The sequence below is a fragment of the Lissotriton helveticus genome, chromosome 1_1 (genome assembly GCF_964261635.1).
Source record: "Lissotriton helveticus chromosome 1_1, aLisHel1.1, whole genome shotgun sequence".
Classification (NCBI taxonomy): domain Eukaryota; kingdom Metazoa; phylum Chordata; class Amphibia; order Caudata; family Salamandridae; genus Lissotriton; species Lissotriton helveticus.
In genome coordinates this window covers 359,182,517-359,205,148 of record NC_136057.1, presented here as the reverse complement: position 1 = coordinate 359,205,148, position 22,632 = coordinate 359,182,517, and the positions used below count along the sequence as shown (strand labels likewise).

Below are 22,632 nucleotides of genomic sequence, written 5' to 3'. Positions count from 1 at the left end.
AAAACCCCACCAGGAGCGAGCTACCAGCTCCTCAGCCTCAGATGACCAACTGACTTCTAGCCACAGAAAGGGACTCTAACATTCCATGATGTCACAGGACATTCTGATGCAGTGGTAAAGGGGAAAAGATATAGAAAGCATTTACCACACATCCTCTTCCGTTAGCAAACAACAGCAGAAAGAAGTTAAGACGGAACTGAAGAATATCAGGTAGTAAGGTGGCAGGTTACAGGATAGGAAGTTACAAGGAGAAAACCCCACCAGGAGCGAGCTACCAGCTGCTCAGCCTGAGATGGCTAACTGACAATCTAGTCACAGAAAGGCACTCAACATTCTATGATGTCATAGGACATTCTGATGGAGAAGTACTGAGGGAAAAGATATGGAAACTATTTACTACACACTGCTCTGTGGTGATGTGTGGATCTGGTAGGCAGTGCACTCTGTTGTAAATAAAATGGTGATAGATGACAGGATACTTATAGTTGATTACATGTAGATTTATTGTAGGACGCAGCTGAGTGCAAAACCTCGCCAGCTGACCAGACCATCATTTGACACAGGTAGAACACTCTGGTACAGGTTAGAACACTCACAGGTATTCTGGGAGGCTGAGAAGGTGAAAACACTAAGGAAGGGCTAATGACTACTGTCAGCCATATTTCAAGAAGAATCAATATACAACACATCTTCCTCCTTTACAGAAAGAAATTAAACAAACATAAAAATAAAGCTTAATGCATGGGAGACAGCAACAATAATAAATACAGATAGGAGGCCTAAGACGACTTCAACTAATTTTAGTTCATGAAGGCAAAAGAGCATTTTGGGGCAAAGAGTGTAAAAGTGAAGTGTGAGGTGAGACACAACACTTAAAACAACTAATAGGCATCACCACTACCTACTCCCCTTAGACTGACAAAACAGGAAAAGATGGTGCACTCCCTCCAATCTGTCTTTGACCAGCAAAAGAGACAGTCCACCCTCTCAAATCTGTTTCAGAAGAATCAATATAAAACACACTCCTTTATTACTTTTCAATAGAATGTGTTTTTCTTAACAGCTTTATACATTCTTCTCTACATTTAGAATAGATTTTACCTCCACCGCCTCATTGTGTTGGTGGGCATGCAAGAGTTGATTGCGTAGATTCTTAGGAGTTTTTTTTGTCAGTTTACTATCTAACTGCCATGCACCCTTTCATTGCCTATATGTGTACTTGTTGCTTGAAAAATGACTTCAAGTTAATCTGTAAATATAAGCAGTGAGTAAGGAAACTATGCCGCTCGCCAGGGGTGGATGCTCAGAAGCAGTTACATGCTTAAAATAAGAGTGTTAATTTAACTTTCATGGCGCAGGTCCCCCTCTCAGTAACGTGCCTCAGAAAGCGGTGTTTAATGTGAGGGAGGCCTGCCCTCCGAGCACGTCTAGTCTGAGCTGCGGATGAACTGTCGCTTTCACTGGCCGCCTTTCTCACAGAGGGACAAGCTGGTCAGATAGTAAACTCCCTAGTTCAGCATTGTTTTGTGGGGTTTGTGCGCGTGTGCATCATTTTTGTTAGATTCTACTGTCCAGAGCCCTAGAAACTCGAGGGCGTATGTACCACTCTATCGCCACCACAACATCACTTTTACGGATGTTGTGGTGGCGATAGGGGCTGCACCATATGTACAAGGCAGCGTTAAGCCATTTAACATGGCTTAACACTCCACTGCAGATGACGGGAACCCAGTGGGTTCCACTAGTCAAACAAGGCGATGATTTCCTTGCCACCTTAGACCTTAAGGATGCTTACTTTCATATTCCCATTCACCCTGCTCACAGGAAATATTTTCGGTTTGTAGTGGACGGTCAGCATAATCAGTTCAGGGTTCTTCCATTCGGAGTCACCACAGCACTTAGTCTTCACAAAATGTCTGGCAGTGGTAGCAGCCCACTTAAGACAACAAATTCACGTCTTCCCGTACTTGGACGATTGGCTCACCAAAAGCCAAGTCACACACCCAGTGTGTAAATCACACACGCGCCACAATTCAACTACTCCACGACTTAAGGTTTACAATAAACCTCACAAATTCTCACCTCCAACCGTCCCGCATCCAACAATATCTAGGTGCCACAATAAACACCTCAAAAGGCTTTGCATATTCTAATCCAGTCAGGATAGCAAGCATGCAAGCCCTTATAACAAAATTCCAGCCGCAACACTCACTTCCAGCTTGGGTGTTTATGCAACTAATAGGGACGATGGCCTCTTGCATATTCATAGTACTACATGCAAGACTCCAGATGCGCCCCTTACAGGAATGCTTAGCACGTCAGTGGAACCAGGGTCAAGGTCAGCTAACAGATCTGGTGTTGGTGGACAGCCGCACACATCGCGATCTGCAGTGGTGGAACACCCAAAACCTTTCCAAAGGGCGACCATTCCTAGAGCCGGTTCCACATATCGTACTAACAGCAGACGCATCGCTCACCAGCTGGGGAGCTCATCTACTACATCACACTACACAAGGCACATGGACACCTCAGCAAAAGCTACTCCACATCAAACACTTGGAGTTACTGGCAATTTTTCTGGCATTAAAATAATTTCAGAAACACATATCAGTAAAAGCTGTCTTAGTCTGGATGGACAATATAACCGCAATGATTAACTTCCAAAACAAGGGGGGACGCACTCTCTTCAGCTCTCTCAACTAGCGCAGAGCATATGGAGGTGGGCTATTCCTCATAACATATTCCTTTAAGCCCAACATCTTCCAGGAATACAGAATGAGATGGCAGATCTGTTAACTCGTCAAGCCAACAGATTCCTGAGTGGGAACTTCATCCACAAGTTCTTCAACCGTTTTTCCAAAAGTGGGGGCATCCAGAGATAGATCTCTTTGCCACACATTCAAACGCAAAATGCCCAAGCTTCGTTGCCAGATATCCACACCCATTGTCCAATGGCAATACAATATGGATGAAGTGGTCAGGCAGATTTGCGTACTCTTTTCCGCCTCTCCCACTCCTTTCATTCATGGTGTGCAAGTTGCAACAACAGTCACTAACACTGATCCTAGTTGCTCCAACATGGGCCAGGCAACCACGGTACACAACATTACTAGAACTATCAGTAGTCCCACACCAAAAACTACATCTCTCCCCACAACTCTCAACTCAGAACCATGGAGAGATCAGACATCCAGATCCAGCACAGCTCTACCTAGCGATCTGGCTCCTGAAGTCCTAGAATTTGGTTACCTCAATCTTCCACCTGATTGTATGACCGTTATCAGAGAGGCTAGACGCCCCACCACTAGAGCCCGCTATGCAGCAAATGGAAAAGAGTTGTTATATACTGTACCAATAACACAATGAATCCTCTGGATGTGTCCATTCAACACATCATTTGTTACCTTCTGCATCTTCAAAGATGTAATCTAGCTTACACATCAATTAGATTACATCTTGCTGCCATAGAAGCTTACCTGCAAAATAGACCACATTTGTCATTGTTCAAGGTACCTACCATTAAAGCATTTATGGAAGGCCTCAAAAGGGTAATTCCTCCCAGGGTACCACCCTCTCCAGTGTGGAAACTAAACATCGTCCTCACTAGATTACTGGGTCCTCCATTCGAACCTCTACATAAATGTGAGCTACAGTTTCTTACATGGAAAGTCACTTTCCTTGTGGCCATCACATCTCTCAGAAGAGTCAGTGAGTTACAGGCGCTAAGTATTCAAGAACCATTTTTACCACTCCATCATAACAAAGTGGTTCATAGGACTAATCCCAAAGTTCTTCCTAAAGTTATTTCTCCCTTCCATCTCAACCAGTCTGTTGAGTTGCCAGTGTTCTTCTCACAACCACAGACAGTAGCAGATAGAGCTCTTCATACACTAGAGATAAGAAGAGCACTTCTTTACTATATTGCCAGAACAAAACCTTTTCACAAAACAAAACAACTTTTTGTATCCTTCTCACCGCCACATAAAGGCAATCCCATATCAAAGTCTGGAATTGCAAGGTGGATTTTCAAATTTATACAAATTTGTGATCACAAAGCAAACACGTACACTATCTATTCCTCCTAAAGCCCACTCTACCTGCAAAATAGGGGCTTCTATGGCATTTTTGGGAACATTCCCTTAGATGACATCTACAAAGCAGCTACATGGTCTACATCGCACACATTAATAAAACACTATTGTGTAGATGTGCAGGCAAAACAACAAGCTAGTGTGGGCCAGGCTGTGCTCAAAACACTATTTCATACTACTGCAACAGATACTGGTGGTCGCTGCTAATCTATGCACAGTGTGTGATCTGCAGCTCATATGCCTCGAATGGAAAATGCTACTTACTAGTATGCATTTGTTCTTGGCATGTAGAGCTGCAGATTCACACACGCCCACCCGCCTCCCTGGCTACCTTTATCTGTACCAGTATTATCTTATTTTGATACATCACAAAGGCATCTTTTTCATATTTTTTTTTACAAAACTCCATCATTTCCCTTCTTGGCGACAAAACAATCTGAAGATGGAGTCGATGCCCATGCGCACTATTGTCTACAAGAGGAGTCTCCTATCTCGTGACTTCCAAAGACTTCTACCAAGACAACAACAAAGTGCAAACATCCGGGCCCAACACCAGATTGCGATCTATGCACAGTGTGTGAATCTGCAGCTTTATATGCCAGGAACAGATGCATACTGGTAAGTAGCATCTTCCTTCTTACATGTGAGTCACCCCTAAGGTAGGCCCAAGGTTCCCCTGTGGGCAGGGTGCAGTGTATGTGAAAGCTCGGACATGCCCTGAGATGTGTGGCATGTCCTGATAGCGAAATACTGCCAAGTTCGTTTTTCACTATTGAAAGGCTATCTGTCCCAGAGGATAGAAGTTCATTTATAACATCTTATAAATATAACTTCCCATTGGGTCAAGATAGGAAAGTAAAGTTTAGTATGCCTGAACTCAGAATATAAAGTTGCATCTTTTAGTAAGCATGTTTTTTACATTTTGTGTTTGAAAATACCCCTTTTAGAAAGGAGGTATTTTCTTGCTTAGCCATCCTTTGTGCCTCTTCTGGGTTGTGTATCGACTCTTGCTGTGGAGTTACAGGGGCTAGGGATGTGTATTCTGTTCAGACAGCCACTGGGGAGGGGGGGGGGTAGGCGTGCCCTGCTTTTCCCAGGTGAGTCGGGCTGGGCTGAATCAACCTGGGCTGCATTTAGAGTAAGGGGAGGAGATTTCTTCTTTCACACCTGAATGGGCCTGCTATGCTGTAGACTATGCTGTCTCCACCTCCTGCCAGGAAGCTGCACCAAAGAGGACATAACTGTTTCTAGCTGGGCCAAGACACTCTCTGATTCCAGAGAGCAAAGGATGTTGTACTATAAAGAGGGGGACCCAAACCCCTAAACCTTAGATCATTTTTGGACTTCAAGCAGGAACATCTGCCCAGGAGAACAGCCGGAAGAAACTGGAGGAGGAGTGCTGCCCCTTTGCTGTGTGCCGTCTGGGTTGGCCTGCAGTAGCTGTTTATACCAAGGAGAGGAACTGTGTTTGTATCATGCTTGAGAAAGTATCTCCAAGAGCCTAGAAGTGTAGCTTGCCCCCTGTTCAAGAGGTCTCAGGAGCAGCAAAGATCTCACCATCCTTCTGGGCACTGTCTCTGGAACCCTGGTTTCAGCCGCCACAGAAGAAAGCAGCAGCCGACTCTGTCACTGCGTTTGTTGCACGGTTCTGTGTCATGAAGGCACTGCAGAAGGCCCCGCCGCACTTGGCAATGCATCTTTGGTTTCACCGATGCCGTCTGGACGATCGTCACCAAGCTGTGGCTTATACCGCGTCCTATGTGCACCACACTCCACACCGTCTCGTCCTGCCTGAACATCACCGACACCGTCGCTGCACAACCTGAACATCGACAGGCTTCGCCTGCACCGCAACCTGCCAGCACCGCATCGAGCACTGCCTCACCCTGCAACGTAAGCCTTGGTCCCACCAACGTCAACTGGATGATCGTCACCGAGCTGCTGCCTGCACCGCATCATGGCGGCAAATAACCCTGCACCGCTTCCATTTTTGCAATGCAACTGCAATGTTTGCCCCGACCGACTCGATCAACATGTCTGCCGCAATGAGAAAGGTACTGTTCACGAGTCTGTCAACATTTTAGCTGGCCCGTACCGACGCCGTCGGCTGGAACTGATGGACTCTGTTTTCAGAATTGCAGTAGCGTCGTATCGAGCTACCGACCCTGAAGAACTGTGTTTTTCAGCTATTTCTGCAATTTAAAGGTTGTCCTTCAAAGTAACTATTTTTACAGTATTGTATGTTGTATTTTTGTCGTATTTGGTCTTGTTGGTATAGATAATGTTTTGCTTACTTTTCTAAACTGGTGTGGTGTCTTTTTGTGGTGTTTTCACTGTATTACTGTACAAATGCTTTACACACTGTCTCTGAGATAGGCCTGTCTGCTCGTACCAAGCTACCAAGGGGTGAGCAGGGGTTGTTTTAGAAGTTTATCCCTCTTACCCTGACTAGGAAGATGTGTCTCTACTTGGACAAAGGTGCAAACCATTTCCAACTAGGGACCCCTATTTCTAACAGTGTGGAACTTTGTCTGTTGAGGCATATAACAAAGGACGTTTAAGTGTTTTTTAGGTCTCGCCTGAGTCAGAGCATGCGCTGTCTCTTCGAGACATTTAGTAAGTGGCTTTTAAAAGTGCCACCAGAGGCTTTTGCTGGCCTACAGCTTGCGTTCACGAGCTTGTGCACGTGCACAGCTGCCATCTGTGTTTTTATTACTGTAATCAGGCTCCTCTGCTTGCACTACCTACCTCCCTTTTCCCCCTCCCTCCTGGTCAGCTTCATTTGTGTCTTCTAGCTGTGAATCATGCTCTTCTGCTCGCACTCCCCCCTCCTCAGTTTCATTTGTCTTGTAGTGGGGCTGAGCCTTGCATTCACACAGTGTTAAGTTAGCATGAGCTTATTAGAAGTTTAAATGCCATTTTACCTTTCTGCTGTCTTTTGCATACGGCACACATTTTATTAAATTGTTTAGAGTTAGGCTGAGTGTTTTGTTTCACACGAGAATAACTTTTTTTTCTACATTGCTAGACTTGCTTTGTAAGTTTAGTCTGTACAGTGAGTGCCGAGACATTCAAGGTTATTTGAACACTGTGGCTGTTGTTCGAACTGTATCAGCGCACGTTCTAGACATAACACCAATGCAGCTGTGGCCACCTCAGATATTGGCACCTTTAATAATGCACTCTGTAGGCATGATTGAACACACTTGGAGAACATTCGTATGCTGAGAGCTTGTGCCAGAACCTGATGTGATTCACTACTACAAATCCTTGAGGTATGGGGCCACCTATGCAAGCCTAAGAGACCTTCTGTAATTATAAAATAACCTACTAGCAAGGGAGGGTGAAATATAGGTATATATTTTACCTGTTTCCATTTAGCATTACAACATGCTTTCTCCCTTTGTATTTTATGGAATAGTAACTATGCTGACAATCTTATTTCTTATCATATGTCTGCTTGTATTAGCTAAAATGCTGCACTTGAGATCACAGCGTTAAAATAAACATTTTAAACTTACTCGTGTCTCCCTTTACTCCCTGTTGTGGACTGGTATGAGAGTATAACGAAAGAGTGTTCATGTTTCCCACCTTACCTGAGGTAACCTAAGTCGCATGTTCTGGGTTGTCTAATCATTGGTTTCTTTGCTATAGGACTAAGAGCTAATGTGACACTGATTGCTAGTCTAGTAGGGGATTTTGGGTACTAAGGTGAGTTTTTGGCACACCCTAATTCACTGAGGTCCTGAGTCTCTGTGCACAGTGCTGTGTCTGAGCAGAATCCCTGCAACATTCTTCTATCACTGTGAATGCTCCTGCTTCCACCAGGCACACACACCACCAGCCGTCAGTGCACGCTTCCACCAGGCACACAAAATACCAGCCATCACACACCACCAGCCGTCAGTGCAGGCTTTCACCGGGCACACACACACACCACCAGCCGTCGGTGCACGCTTTCACCGGGAACACACACCACCAGCCATCAATGCACGCTTCCACTAGGCATACACACCACCAGCCGTCAATGCACGCTTCCACCAGGCACACACGCCACCAGCCGTCAGTGCATGCTTCCACCAGGCACACAAAATACCAGCCGTCACACACCACCAGCCGTCAGTGCAGGCTTTCACCGGGCACACACACACCACCAGCCGTCAGTGCACGCTTTCACCGGGAACACACACCACCAGCCATCAATGCACGCTTCCACTAGGCATACACACCACCAGCTGTCAATGCACGCTTCCACCAGGCACACACGCCACCAGCCGTCGGTGCACGCTTCCACCAGGTATACACCACCAGCCGTCGGTACACGCTTTCACCAGGCACACACACACACCACAAGTGGTCTGTGCACCCTTTCACCTGGCACACACACCACCAGCCGTCAGTGCACGCTTCCACCAGGCACACACACCACCAGCCGTCGGTGCACGCTTTAACCGGGCACACACACCACCAGCCGTCAGTGCACGCTTCCACCAGGCACACAAAATACCAGCCGTCACACACCACCAGCCGTCAGTGCAGGCTTTCACCGGGCACACACACACACCACCAGCCGTCGATGCACGCTTTCACCGGGAACACACACCACCAGCCATCAATGCACGCTTCCACTAGGCATACACACCACCAGCCGTCAATGCACGCTTCCACCAGGCACACACGCCACCAGCCGTCAGTGCACGCTTCCACCAGGCACACAAAATACCAGCCGTCACACACCACCAGCCGTCAGTGCAGGCTTTCACCGGGCACACACACACCACCAGCCGTCAGTGCACGCTTTCACCGGGAACACACACCACCAGCCATCAATGCACGCTTCCACTAGGCATACACACCACCAGCTGTCAATGCACGCTTCCACCAGGCACACACGCCACCAGCCGTCGGTGCACGCTTCCACCAGGTATACACCACCAGCCGTCAGTACACGCTTTCACCAGGCACACACACACACCACAAGTGGTCTGTGCACCCTTTCACCTGGCACACACACCACCAGCCGTCAGTGCACGCTTCCACTAGGCACACACACCACCAGCCGTCGGTGCACGCTTTAACCGGGCACACACACCACCAGCCGTCAGTGCACGCTTTCACCAGGCACACACACCACCAGCCGTCAGTGCAGTAGGCAGGCTCTTTTCAGAGTTTCTTGGTAAATGTGTTCGATGCCTGGGAGGGAGTGGGTCGAGTTTCCTTAAACCATGCCGAGTATGCAGGTGCAGTGCATGAACTCCTGTGTGAGTGAGTCATGCTGCCTGGGGCTCACTCACTCCACACTTGTAAATTGTGCCTGCACCAGGCTTTTTCTCATTAGCAAAGGTCGGCGCATGCGCACAGCTAGGCAGCCCCCCCGGGAATGACTGCTTCCTACAACCAGAATGGAAACAACATTCAGAGCAATGAAAAAAAGTTCATTTGATTCAAAGAACAGTTAACAAAAAACATGTCCAGCTATTGTAGATCTGGCAACTTAAACAAAAGAGCAACAAAAAACAAACAAAAGAGCAACAAAAAACAAACAAAAATTGGCATAGCCAATAGGGCTCGCTTTTTGGACCCTATAAGTATTTAGTTATGCAGCAGAATATCCTTGGTGCAACAACACCAATTGTTGCATGGCTAAACACTTATAAGGTCCCAAATGCGAGACCTATTGGCTATGCCAATGCTTGTTCTGCTTGAGGTGGCTGTAAAGTTTGAGGGTATCTTTACAGATTGTGGCTTAGATGCAGCGTATTGTTCATGTGAATGTGCTATATGCAAGTTGAAATTTTCTGAATGGCTTACTTATAAATTGTTAAGGAATGGAGTCTGCTTTTGAGGTGGCAAATACTTCTCTTACTGCAATACATGGATCGGTGTTACATTTAAGATCTATTAGTCTGAAATCGGGTATGAATACAACTATGAACATAGGTAACTAAGTGAGTTTGGAAGGGCATTGAGAGTGGTGAAGTTGGTGATTGAGACTATGTCAAGATGGGTGAGTGAGTTATGGGCTCGTTGTTGACTTCTGGTGTGAGCTGCAGATTGCAAATTAGAGTCTGAGCAAAGCAAAACAGTCTTATTTACTCCCTAGAGTTAATTGGAGCAACTGCATCACGTATTCTTTAGTTTTTTTATTTAAATGACTCGAATTGCGTTAACGGCTGCATACAAACAAGTATACATGTAAGTAAAGTCATTCCTATCTCAGGTGCCCTGCTGGCCACGTGGTGTTGGTCAGTGAATGAGTCGCACATACTTGTATGTGCCCCTGCAGCAGGGTTGAGGGGGGGACATGCTCAATCCCGTCCCACCCCCTTGCAGCCCCACCTCTTCTTGGGTGTGTAGGCACAATGTGGTTTTATAGAACGCCTTCATTGCAATTCCATGTTGCTGTGTACAGATGTTCACTATAATTACACTATGCTGTAGGCAAGTGGCACGCATTGACTTTTCCGAACAAATGATTAATTATCTTGCACAATTACAAATAACCACCAGAGAATTTAGCACTTGAGCCCACAACCCCAAGATGGCATTGTGACTAGGACTTACAATGGAACACAGTCTCTGTTAATAATTGTGGACTGTGACAAATGAAACACTTGAGGGATTGAGGTTTGTGTCTATTCATGGAATCGACTAGTTAATGTTTGAGGAGCAGAAACTGCGTGCCCTATATACAAAGCCGTACACATGCTCTTTTTAATCTGCATTCGGGAAAACTTCTTGATTTTTATAAAAGTGTGTGTGCGCCGTTTGATGAATCTTGATAACATTTTCAAATCAAATTCGCCAGTCACTTCAGCTGCTGTCTTGAAAGTTTTGGAGTGATCCGTCAAGCAAGGACCGAGGAAAAGGGAAGGGGGGATCACAAAACACGTTTTCCCCATGTCAAATCCCATACGGTTTTTGAACTGGACCACAGCCTGAACCACTGGACGGAATGACACCGAATTTGGCAGAGAGATAGATATTGGTCTGCACAGTTTTAGAGATATCAACAAAAATCCGAATTTGTATATGTAGGGGCGCGGATCAGACAGTCCCTGTGCTGTAATCTGACTGGCTGCCAACACTTCAATCAGAAAGTGTTGGCAACCATCTTGGGACTCTGCTTCAGCAAAAAAAGTTCAAATATCGCTAAAGGGACAGGGTAGGAATGCCTGGGGACTTTATTACACATATTGGTATTACAGTGTGTCATTCACTTTTTTCTTCTGCCAACCACAGCATACATCTGGGTCACGGAACAAGCTCACCTCAGCCAATAGCTTACCTCTGAGTGACCGTGTTCTTGCACGACGCCAGAAGTGGCAAGTAAGTCTAATCCTAGTCAGGCGTCATTGACTCACCAGCTGACGTTGACTCTTCCTCGTCGACGGTCTAGGTCTGCTTCACCTGCAACGGCAGAGCGCAGACGCTCGACGCCGAAGACATACCAACATGGATGGTCGTCGTCGAAGTCCCCGGTGCCGACTTAGAACACCCCGACGTTGAGAACACCCCAATGTCGAAGACTCCACCGACGGAAAGTCTTGATCACAAATGCTTGACTGCACCATCACAGACGTTGGAGCAAGTTCGATCGCTGTCGAGGACATAACCGTGGCAAAGCTAAAAGTTAGCAGCCAACACCAGACTTATTCGCTTTGGCAATGCTTGCTTTTATGTGCAATCAGCAGTCAAGTGTCGTCTTGCAAGGGTTTGGAGCTGACTCCAGTGATTTGAGCCGTTTTATTTTTGTCATTTTCCTGTCAAATCAGTGCAAGACCAAAGACTTAAGTGTGTGAATTATTAGAATTCTACACACTTCAGACATCTAGTAAGTCGTAAGCCCAGATGTTTGAAGCATGTGTGTTCTTGTAATGTCTCTCCAAATTTGTAACTTGTGGTTTGTTCATTTGCCATTAATCCAACATGCGATAAATAGAAGTCAAAACGTCAATAACAAGTAATTAAACTTTGAAACACCAAGTTGATGTGCGAACACTTGCTGCTTTGTTGCCCTATGCAAGAAGGTTTCTATGAGTTAAAACTACAAGTGTATAGTAAGTGTGTGTTTTTCTTAAAGCACCTTTGTGTTTGAGGACAAGAAATCTAGTCCTAAACGCCTTTCCTAAAGCAAGTCTGATTTCGTACTTCTCTCTCTGCTTCTAGGAGCTCGAGGAAGCACTTCGCAGAGGGGACGTGGAGTTCATCAGTGAGCTGGTTGCCTGCTTACTTCAAGGTTGCTACCAACGCAGGGATATCACGTAAGTGTGTTGATACTTGTTCCTTGACTAGGGGTGATAGATAATTCACCACCCAGTCCTGACTGTTTATGGTTAATTATTTTGTGTGCGTTTAAAATTCTTTATTAGAAAGAATAACCAGAACATCACAATTACAAAGTTTGATGGCATAAATAAACCACAGCTAAAACTAGTGATAACAAATTTGTAAAAGAATAACAGAATACAGTACAAAGTGAATATTGCACAATATATAGAGAATAAAATACAGTATAACAATGTACAATATGTAATGGGTAAAATAAAAAGCAAACTAGCAAACGGAGCATTAACTAAAAAAAAGAATTTTCACAAGTTCTTTGTTCAGTAACTGTCCAGTGTTTGACATGGGATGTTAACCCAAGCCGAGGTGCCAGGCATCAGATAATTCAGTGTGCTAACTGTGTACAAATTATAGTTTTCATTACGTTCGGTAACTGGAGAAATTGCTATTCTGACTAACTCCTGGTCCCTTCATCGGTATGCACATGAAATTGCTTTACTTTTTATGGAAACAGAAAGACTTGATATTCTTCGTCTAATTGAGCCCTGGTTAATGTGGCAATTCCCTCAGGATACAATATTGTTAGGAAGGACAAAGAGGACCATCTGGGCTGGCTGGCAGTGATCTATCTCTCACACGTCCAAGTCAAATTGGTGGATCACTCCTTTTTATTTCTAAATATGGCCTGTAACACAATATTTACGTGTCTAGCTGGCGAGATACAGGAGACATGAATAATTATCTAACAGTTCTGAATTTGAGACATCTAGTGCTTTACTCTACCTATGAAAAAGGTAATTTAATAGATTCAATTTTCACCTACAATTGCACAGTTGAGGCCTGTGAGCCCATTATGTTTTCATGGTGTGGTTACTTTGGTATCCTTTTTAGAATCTTTTTGTCTAGCATGGAGTGTTGGAAAAGGAAGTTTACAACTTTCAGCTCTCATCAAAGTCGAGAACATTTTAGATAAAATTCAAGGTGGCTTTCGATCAGTGTGTAGTATTGAAACAGCTCTTTTGATGGAACTAATGTTGGATGAAGGCTGCAGTACTACATTTGTGCAGTTAGATCTCAGCGTAGCCTTTGATACAGTCTGTCATACTATCCTGTTTCAAAAACTATGTGCAGTAGACATCCAGGGGAAAGCCTTTGGGTGGCTAACTTCCTTTTTAACCAATAGGACTGAAACTGTCAATTTATTGTCCTCCAATCGGATCCAGAACTATGGCCTTTTCTTAGTCATAGAAAGATGACACACAAATTAAAGTCACTGTGATTGACGAATCTGCTGATGCAGCCAACCTTCATTCATATTTTCTTTGAGTGGCCCATGAATGTGTAGGAACGCCCTGAAATTAAAATGGAATAAAACTGAACTCCCTACTTTCGGGCTTCATGTTATTTACACATACTCCTCTCTTGGCGGAATGAATACATTCTACCCATTTTATTTTTAAATTATAACAAGCTAGCTTTTTTTTTTTTTTACCTAATCGCGCTCTGTAAAGTTCTTCCTTTGTTGTCCACCCATACCCGTAAGATAGTGGTCAAGGCTAGTATTGTCTGTCGGCTGCACTACTGTAATGCACTGTGTTTTTTGACAATCTTCAAACTCTGATCTGTTCACAATGCTTACAGAACTGCGTGGTCAGAATCTTGACGGCCTGTCATACAATAACTCGGTCTCCCAGGCCCATAGAGCTTTTCATTGACTCCCAGTATATTAGCATGTGATGTTTAAGGCCATAATTCTTGCTTGTAGGGCCTTGTACAATCATGATCGAGAGATTATTTACTTCACATTAAGGATGTATGTTTCTAACACAATCTTAAGATCTTCTAATGCTCTTTTATTTGACATTCCTTGCGTTCAACATGCTCTCAAAGGCTGTCTGAGCCCCTAAACTGTGGAATTCCATTCCTTTATATTAGATTGCCAGTGCCACATCTAACCACACCAAATTTTGCAAGGTTTTGAAAACCTTGTGTATTGAAAACACAAGACTGCAGTAAGGGCGAGTTTCTTTATTTGTAACTCGCCAGCCGCTTTGCCTCTTCTCAACTGCCCCATTGATGTCACTCGCTTACATTTTAACTTATACCTCTTGTTTGAAAATGTTTGTGTGCATAACACTGCACTTCTCCCCCTTACACTCAACATGTCCTTCTTCCACAATCTAAACAAAAGTGAAAGAAGAGGTGTTTACTTTTAACAAAAATAGAAAGTGTACATAAATTGAGAACGAGATCATAGAATAATAGTGGGAGTGTAATAACTATAAGTTCTCTTCCAGGGGATACTCCTCAATAGTCATAAGCATGAATAAAACTAGCAGTACTATTCCACCATTTTTTCTGACTTTCCAGGAGTTTTTTTTGTCAGAAATGCCAGCCTTGTTTAATAAGTGTCCTTCTTGTAGGAAGAAAATGGCAAAATCTGACCCACACTCTGTCTGAATTGTGTATTTACCATCCTCACACAGACCGGACAAGTGTTACTACTGCCAGACGTTCTCAAGGAGGACCCTTCATGAAAGGGAATAGATCAAACTGCATGCCATGCAGGAGAGAGGAAAGGAATCTGCAAGTGGCCTGGAAAGACATACTCCTAAAGAGCCTTCCTCTCAAGTAACGTCTGAGCACAAGAAACAAGCATTGGCATAGCCAATAGTTCTCGCCTTTGGGACCTTAAAAGTGGACTACTGTAACAAGTAGGCAGTAACGCTTGTGAAAAACCAAAGCGCTCCAAAAAAAATATATAACGTATGCAAAAGCAGACCCAAATCCTATTGAGAACTTGAAAAATACTCCTTTAAATGTACTTTTGCATTTGGGGTAAATGTATTATTACCAGCGCCATCTCTGCAAAGCCCCCACCCCCTGACAGCAGGACGAGATCGCCATCAGGAGCGAGATTAGAGAGGAGGGGTCACCTGCCTTACAGAGCTGAGTTTCTAAAAGAAAACAAAGGTCTAGATTCTTATTGAGAATAATGCCTCTAACATGAAAGGAATGTCTGACAACAGAGTACGTGGCTTAATTCAGAACAGTGCCCCGGGGAGGAAGGATGACTGCTTCACAAACCTGATGAGATAAAGGAATAACATCTTTCCTCTGTTATCAGAGTGTGCTACGTTGAGTACCGGTACTGTGAGAAGTCACCTTGATGCCACGCAGGACTTTTTAATACAGTACTGATAGTTCCTCGTTAGACTTCTAGTCCTACAAAGAGGAGCCACGCGAGTAAGACAAGATCTGTGTGGGAAGGATGGGGGCGCGGTAAATCTATTTGTGGATTTAAGCCATGGCAGGGGCTGTCTTTGTCCTGCTACCGTGAATTAATGACTATAAAAAAATAGCCTGGACACAGCCCTTTGTGAAACAGCAATAGCGCAGTCGGAATCGGAGCGCCTGAAAGGAAGTTTTCTGGAAGCCAAGTGCATGCAAGGAGTGGGTCAGAAGCTTGTTTACTCGGAATGCCCCTAATGGCACCTAGAAGGGAGGCTGCTGCCATAGACGCGGCTACCCTCGAGATGGCCGCACGAGACACGATGACAGAGTGACTCCAAAATGTTCTTAGACAAGCACCGCTTCATACTAGTGGCGATTAAATCAGGGTCCCTAGCAGTGATAGGCGCCAGCTGTGAGGTGCCTTACAGCAGCGAAATCATGCGGCACGCTCTCTTGTAGGCAACCATTAAAACCAGCGCGGCCGCATGGCGACCGCTACCGCGCTAAATAGAAACATGATCCTGAACAGATGGTGCCACTGCTCGCTCCCGCAAGCTGTAGGCCGTGGGCGGATGCATTTACTGGGAAAGGTGGGACATGCACCCGCCTTTGCCCATTTGCGTGCTGTCTTTTTACAAAGACGCACGCAAATCCCAATAGAAATAATGCTGGAAAAAAAGCCACAAGCACGATCTTGTGCAAGTCCAGAGTGATTCCAAGAGGCCGATTTCCTAGATTAGCGCATGCGCACTGCACTAGGCTTGACCTAAAACATCGGTCGGATTTGCTGTCGACAGAGAAATGATCGGATTCAAAGGTACCCCTATGCTCGCCGTTGACAGGAGGACCTTCATTGCCGCTGACGCTGAAAGACCAATCGCCGTTGAAGCGCACGACGCCAGAAGTGGCAAGTAAGTCTAAGCCTAGTCAGGCGTCATTGACTCACCAGCTGACGTTGACTCTTCCTCGTCGACGGTCTAGGTCTGCTTCACCTGCAACGGCAGAGCGCAGACGCTCGACGCCGAAGACATACCAACATGGATGGTCGTCGTCGAAGTCCCCGGTGCCGACTTAGAACACCCCGACGTTGAGAACACCCCAATGTCGAAGACTCCACCGACGGAAAGTCTTGATCACAAATGCTTGACTGCACCATCACAGACGTTAGAGCAAGTTCGATCGCTGTCGAGGACATCACCTTCGAAGATCGAGGTCGAGACCTCCGTCCTCCCATATGTCGCCACCAAGAACAGGCAGACAATGATTCGATCACCAGTACCGATGTCGAGAGATCCTTTGTCATTGAAGGAGAGTCAAGAAGGGGAACCTCCGTATCCAGCGTCTAAGAGGTTGACGTCAAGGAGTGTTTCATCCTGAGAATAGTTCAAATTACCCCGGAGGGTTTCCCAGTTCGAGAGCAGCATTCACCTTTGATCAACCTATCCCCGAGATGGCTGAGGAGTGTGAAGGAGTGGAGAGTGCCAAGACGTAGTCCAGGCTCTGACTACTCTCAAATAAATTCTCCCCCTTGGACTTCTGACGTGCGCCCACCGACAGGTCTCCTCAGAGACTGCCATCTCCATCCACAAGGAGACGGTGTTCGCCTCTTAGACGTTCCCAGTCTAGATCTCGATATACTCATTCACCAAGACCTCAGGAGCATTGACGCAGGTCTCCAGCATAGTCTACCAACACCTCCAGATCTTCAGTGGAAGACTATTCTCCTACCTTGTCGTCCACTCCTCCCACCAGAGTATCACCAATGGATGACCTGACGTTCAACGAGGTCCTTTGTAGGGGGGCTACAAATGGCTTCTGTCATATTCGGAACCCTCCATCACAGGTCGTCCACTAGACCACTGCTTCCTTGGTTCCTGGACTTTTAGAACCAGCGCTTCACACCTTTCTCACTCCTGTTATTTGGAGCAGCACCTTCATGCATAATCAAGAAATACAAAGCCCCAGAACAGGATCCACTGTTCCTGAGGTCTGACCCTCCACCGGACTCGGTCATAGTATCAGCAGCAAGGAAAGCGCACATAGGGGCTTCTTCCTCTACAGTCCCTCCTGATAAAGTCAGTAAGTCCATGGACTCTATTGGAAAGAGGATGTGTATTACCTTGGCCTCTTACATGAAAGTTGCTAGCACTTCCACGCTCTTGGGATGATATGACCATTCATTATGGGACTCACTCTCAAGCTTTGTTGACAAATTGTCAAAAGAAGATCGTCGGGATTTTCAAGAGATCCTACATGAAGGAGGACTCGTAGCAAACCAAATCATAAGTGCAGCAGCCGATGCATCAGATCTGGCAGCTCATGGCTATTCACTTGGCATCTGCACTAGGCAATCTTCCTGGCTGAGACTCACGGGCCTAAAACTGGAGGTCTGATAAGAATCTCAACCTTCCCTTCAATGAAACTTTTCTTTTTAGTTCTCATGTGGACGATGAGATGTCCAGAATGAAGTCCGAACTAGACAACTTGAAGGCAGTAGGCCTGGAGAAAAGGAAGGACTTCAGACATAGATATCGTCCTTATGATCGCCGCCAATACCAATAGAGGGTTTAAACCCCTCACTGGTCATCGCAGCAACATCATGCCGGATCGCACTATCACCAGCACCGACCTGGACGAGGGGCCTCCAGGCAGACAGCCCCTTCGCCTAAACAGCAGCACAAACAGCGAGTGCTTGCTTCCCCCAACTCTGTTACCCACTCCGGTGGGGCGGGGGGAGTATAATCTTTCACTTGGACGAGTGGCACAAAATTACAAATGATATTGGGTGCTCAATATTGTGAAGAATGGGTACTCGATCGGATTCAAACCCCACCACCTGCCATACCCGTTCAGAGATCCTCTGTACATCAGCTAAAGCGGCTTCAAGTGCAGGTCTCCATCTTGTTACTAAAACACGCCATCAAAAAAGTTCCCTGGCTACAACATCGAAGGGGATTCATTCCGGTTACTTCTTGGTCCCAAAGAAAGCCCCATACAAGGAGTACAGGCCTATACTCGATCTCAGACTCCTAAATAAATTTGTTCTCAAGGAAAGATTCAGGATTTTGGCACCACACCAAATTGTTCCACAAATCCATCAAGGACACTGGATGTGCTCCATAGACCTTAGGACGCTTATTTTCACATCACAATTTCTCGAAAGCACCGGAAATTTTACGATTCAAGATAATTGGAGCACTTCCAGTACAAGGTCCTTCCTTTTGGGCTCCAATCAGCCCCAGCACCTTTTCAAAATGCATGGCGGTTTACAGGCAAACCCATGGAAAAGCAAAATATTTTAGTTTATACTTATCTAGACGACAGGCTACTCGAGTGCCTCTACCAGTCGTCTGCAAGAACATCTGCAATACTGCATTCCAGTTTTAAAGCATTTGGGTGTGTGCGTCATCTACAAGAAGTCTGTTCTCAATCCAACTCGGAGAACCCACTACTTGGGCGCGACCCTAGACTCCGCAAACGGAAGAGCGTGTGCTTTGGAGGAGAAACTATCATCAACTCTCTACAAATGTCACACTGTCCTCCGCACACTTCACCCCACGGCCAGACCGGTATCCTCTCTGCTGAGCTAGATGGCGTCTTGCATATTCATTGTGGCGCTTTCCAACCAACGAAACTTATCGCCAGGCTGTATCACCTGCTCTAAACGAGTGCCTTCTTCTCAATACTAGATCTCTCGGCAGACACTCCCTCGATATCTGGAATCTTTTGACAGAATCTAAACCACCTTGTCTGTTTCTCACTGAGACATGGCTTGGAGAAAGTTCTGGCCCAGATTTAGCTAATGCCATCCCTCCTGACTATACTATATTTAGGAGGGATAGAGTGATTGGCAGAGGAGGAGGAGTCGCGTTGGTTGTTCATAAACTCTTCTCCTGTACCACCTTTGCGATTGATAATATCCCTAATTGTGAGGCACTTGGCTTCGCTCTTACGCTGTCATCTCATCAATCGGTTGCTGGGATTCTACTCTACAGAGCACCTGGTCCTTTGGGGCCCTTTCTAGATGAACTGCAGGTGTCACTTTCTGTGCCCTGTCTTAAATCTGACCACTGTATTCTTCTGGGTGACTTGAACATCCATATGGATAACAACTCAGACCCTGATGCTCTTAAGTTGTGGGACACTACTTCACCTATGGGGTTGGTTCCATACATTATCTGGCCAACTCATAATAAGTTCAAAAAAGGGGGTGGTGATGGACAGAGTATCTGAGTTAATCAGAACACTCCTACCCAGTCAAGAGATCAGGGCTTGATCTATCACCGTTTTTTAGCTCACTGCACCATCCCAGTTCAGAACCTGGCTACATGCAAATTAGTCTGACCCTGGCCCAGTGCATCATGGGAACAGGGCAGACCAAACTACCAAGCCAATTCTTTACTGGAAAGGAAACAAGCTTCCGGGGACCGGTTTCTGGCATTACAGCCGTCTTCGGCCCGGCTTGCTTGAATCCTGATGGTGCAGTGAGCAAGGGACTCACATCTGAGCATACCCTTCCACACTTATGGTGGCCAAAATAATTTCAAAAAAGGGGGTGGTGATGGACAGAGTATCTGAGTTAATCAGAACACTCATACCCAGTCAAGAGATCAGGGCTTGATCCATCACCGTTTTTTAGCTCACTGCACCATCCCAGTTCAGAACCTGGCTACATGCAAATTAGTCTGACCCTGGCCCAGTGCATCATGGGAACAGGGCAGAACTCCCTACCAAGCCAATTCTTTACTGGAAAGGAAACAAGCTTCCGGGGACCGGTTTCTGGCATTACAGCCGTCTTCGGCCCGGCTTGCTTGAATCCTGATGGTGCAGTGAGCAAGGGACTCACATCTGAGCATACCCTTCCACACTTATGGTGGCCAAAATAATTTCAAAAAAGAGGGTGGTGATGGACAGAGTATCTGAGTTAATCAGAACACTCCTACCCAGTCAAGAGATCAGGGCTTGATCCATCACCGTTTTTTAGCTCACTGCACCATCCCAGTTCAGAACCTGGCTACATGCAAATTAGTCTGACCCTGGCCCAGTGCATCATGGGAACAGGGCAGACCAAACTACCAAGCCAATTCTTTTCTGGAAAGGAAACAAGCTTCCGGGGACCGGTTTCTGGCATTACAGCCGTCTTCGGCCCGGCTTGCTTGAATCCTGATGGTGCAGTGAGCAAGGGACTCACATCTGAGCTCCTTTCTTGGCTTGGTAGTTTGGTCTGCCCTGTTCCCATGATGCACTGGGCCAGGGACAGACTAATTTGCATATAGCCAGGTTCTGAGCTGGGATGGGGCAGTGAGCTAAATAACGGTGATGGATCAAACCCTGATCTTTGGACTGGGTAAGAGTGGTCTGCTTAATTCAGACACTCTGTTCATCACCACCCCCTTTTCTGAATCAACTCATAATACCATCGATCAAGTTTTCTCCACGAAAACTATTAGTACATCGATGCCATTTCCCGTCTTATGGTCTGACCACTTTCTGATAAAGTTTACGATACCTCTTGCCTCCGTGACTGCTCGGAGAGCATTGAAAGATCAGAAAGGATTTACACGAGCTTTTCACCAGGTCTCCGCCGAAATGGTGTCTGATGCGCTCTGTCGTCATCCCTGCTCACTCTCCGGCAGTCTGGAGAAAGACCTTGAGTCGGTACATAAGTGGATGAGTGCCATCTTTGAGGAGCTAGCTCCAGGGAAGCCGGCTAAGTCTGCTGACAGGCGTGCCCCGTGGTTTACCTCATCCATGGGTGCGATGCGGCAGGAATGCAAGAAAGCCGAAAGGGCCTGGAGACGCTTGTATGACCCTCATCTTAAGGCCAGTTATAGGAATGCCATTAAGTTATATCACAGGCATATCCTAGCAGGGAAAAAAGTCTACCTTGAGCGTAGAATAGACGATTCTGAGAGTACCAGCAAAGAGATTTTTAGGATAGTTAAAGAATTTACTTCCCCGTCCTCTGGTGCTCCCTTCCATACGCACACAGAGGTTTGGATCAGCCAGCTGGCGGATTTTTTTGTGGATAAGATTAGAGTTATCCACGATTCCTTTCGACATCCATGCCTTTCACTACCGCCGGGCTTTACATCTGGCCCGCCCATATCCTTAACTGAGGAAGGCCCACTTTTGTCGGAATTTCCGGTGATGTCTCCCACGGTCTCTCTTGACCTTCTATCCCGGCTTAAGTCCGGCTCTCCATCTGACCCTTGCCCGGCTAAGTGTTTAGGAAAAATAGCGCCGGCTGTAAATGCGCTACTTAACCCTTTGCTTAATGCTTCCTTGAGCACGGGTGTTGTCCCTCAAGTGTGGAAGCATGCATTGATTCTTCCACTGATCAAGAAGACCAACCTTGATCCTCTCATCCATGCTAACTACAGGCCTATCTCTCTCCTCCCTGCTCTGGCTAAGGTGACCGAGAAGCACGTGCACAGCTCTATTTCCAACTTTATTGAGAACAATAATATTCTTCATGACTCTCAATCGGGCTTTCGCACGAATTTTAGCACTGAGACCGCTCTTCTCGAGGTCACCGATGCCATCAGAGAGGTTCTAGATGCTGGAGGGAAGGCCATTTTGGTTATGCTGGATCTGTCGGCGGCTTTCGACACCGTCCCCCATGAAGGTCTCCTTTTAAGACTCCAGGAGATCGGTTTTCGAGGGACGGTGTTGAATTGGTTTAAGTCATTTCTGACCGGCCGCCGGCAAGTGGTCTGGGCACCTCAGTTTTCCGCTGAAATGCCGCCGCTGGAGGTGGGGGTGCCGCAGGGTTCCATTTTGAGCCCTGCGCTTTTCAACATCTATATGGCCCCCTTGGCGGCGGTTGCGGAATCTTTTGGCGCCCAGATCATAACCTATGCGGACGACACCCAGTTGCTCTTTACATCTGGTAAGGGCAGGGACTTTGACGGCCCGAGGATCAGAGACTGTTTGGGAGCTGTCTTTGCCTGGTTCCAACGGCACAGCCTAAAATGTAATTCCGATAAATCGGAGTTACTTTTTTTTGGATGTCCTCCTG

The 22,632-nt window shown here is 46.1% G+C and overlaps 1 protein-coding gene across 1 annotated transcript in view; it reads left to right on the top strand.

The window, feature by feature from the left end:
* The window catches only part of CECR2 (CECR2 histone acetyl-lysine reader), an 849,481-nt gene that overhangs the window by 314,502 nt on the left and 512,347 nt on the right, over positions 1 to 22,632 (top strand). Inside the window, exon 2 of the mRNA XM_078673636.1 lies at positions 12,261 to 12,355. Within this exon, the coding sequence (XP_078529762.1) occupies positions 12,261 to 12,355 (95 nt within the window). The remainder of the gene's footprint in view (positions 1 to 12,260; positions 12,356 to 22,632) is intronic.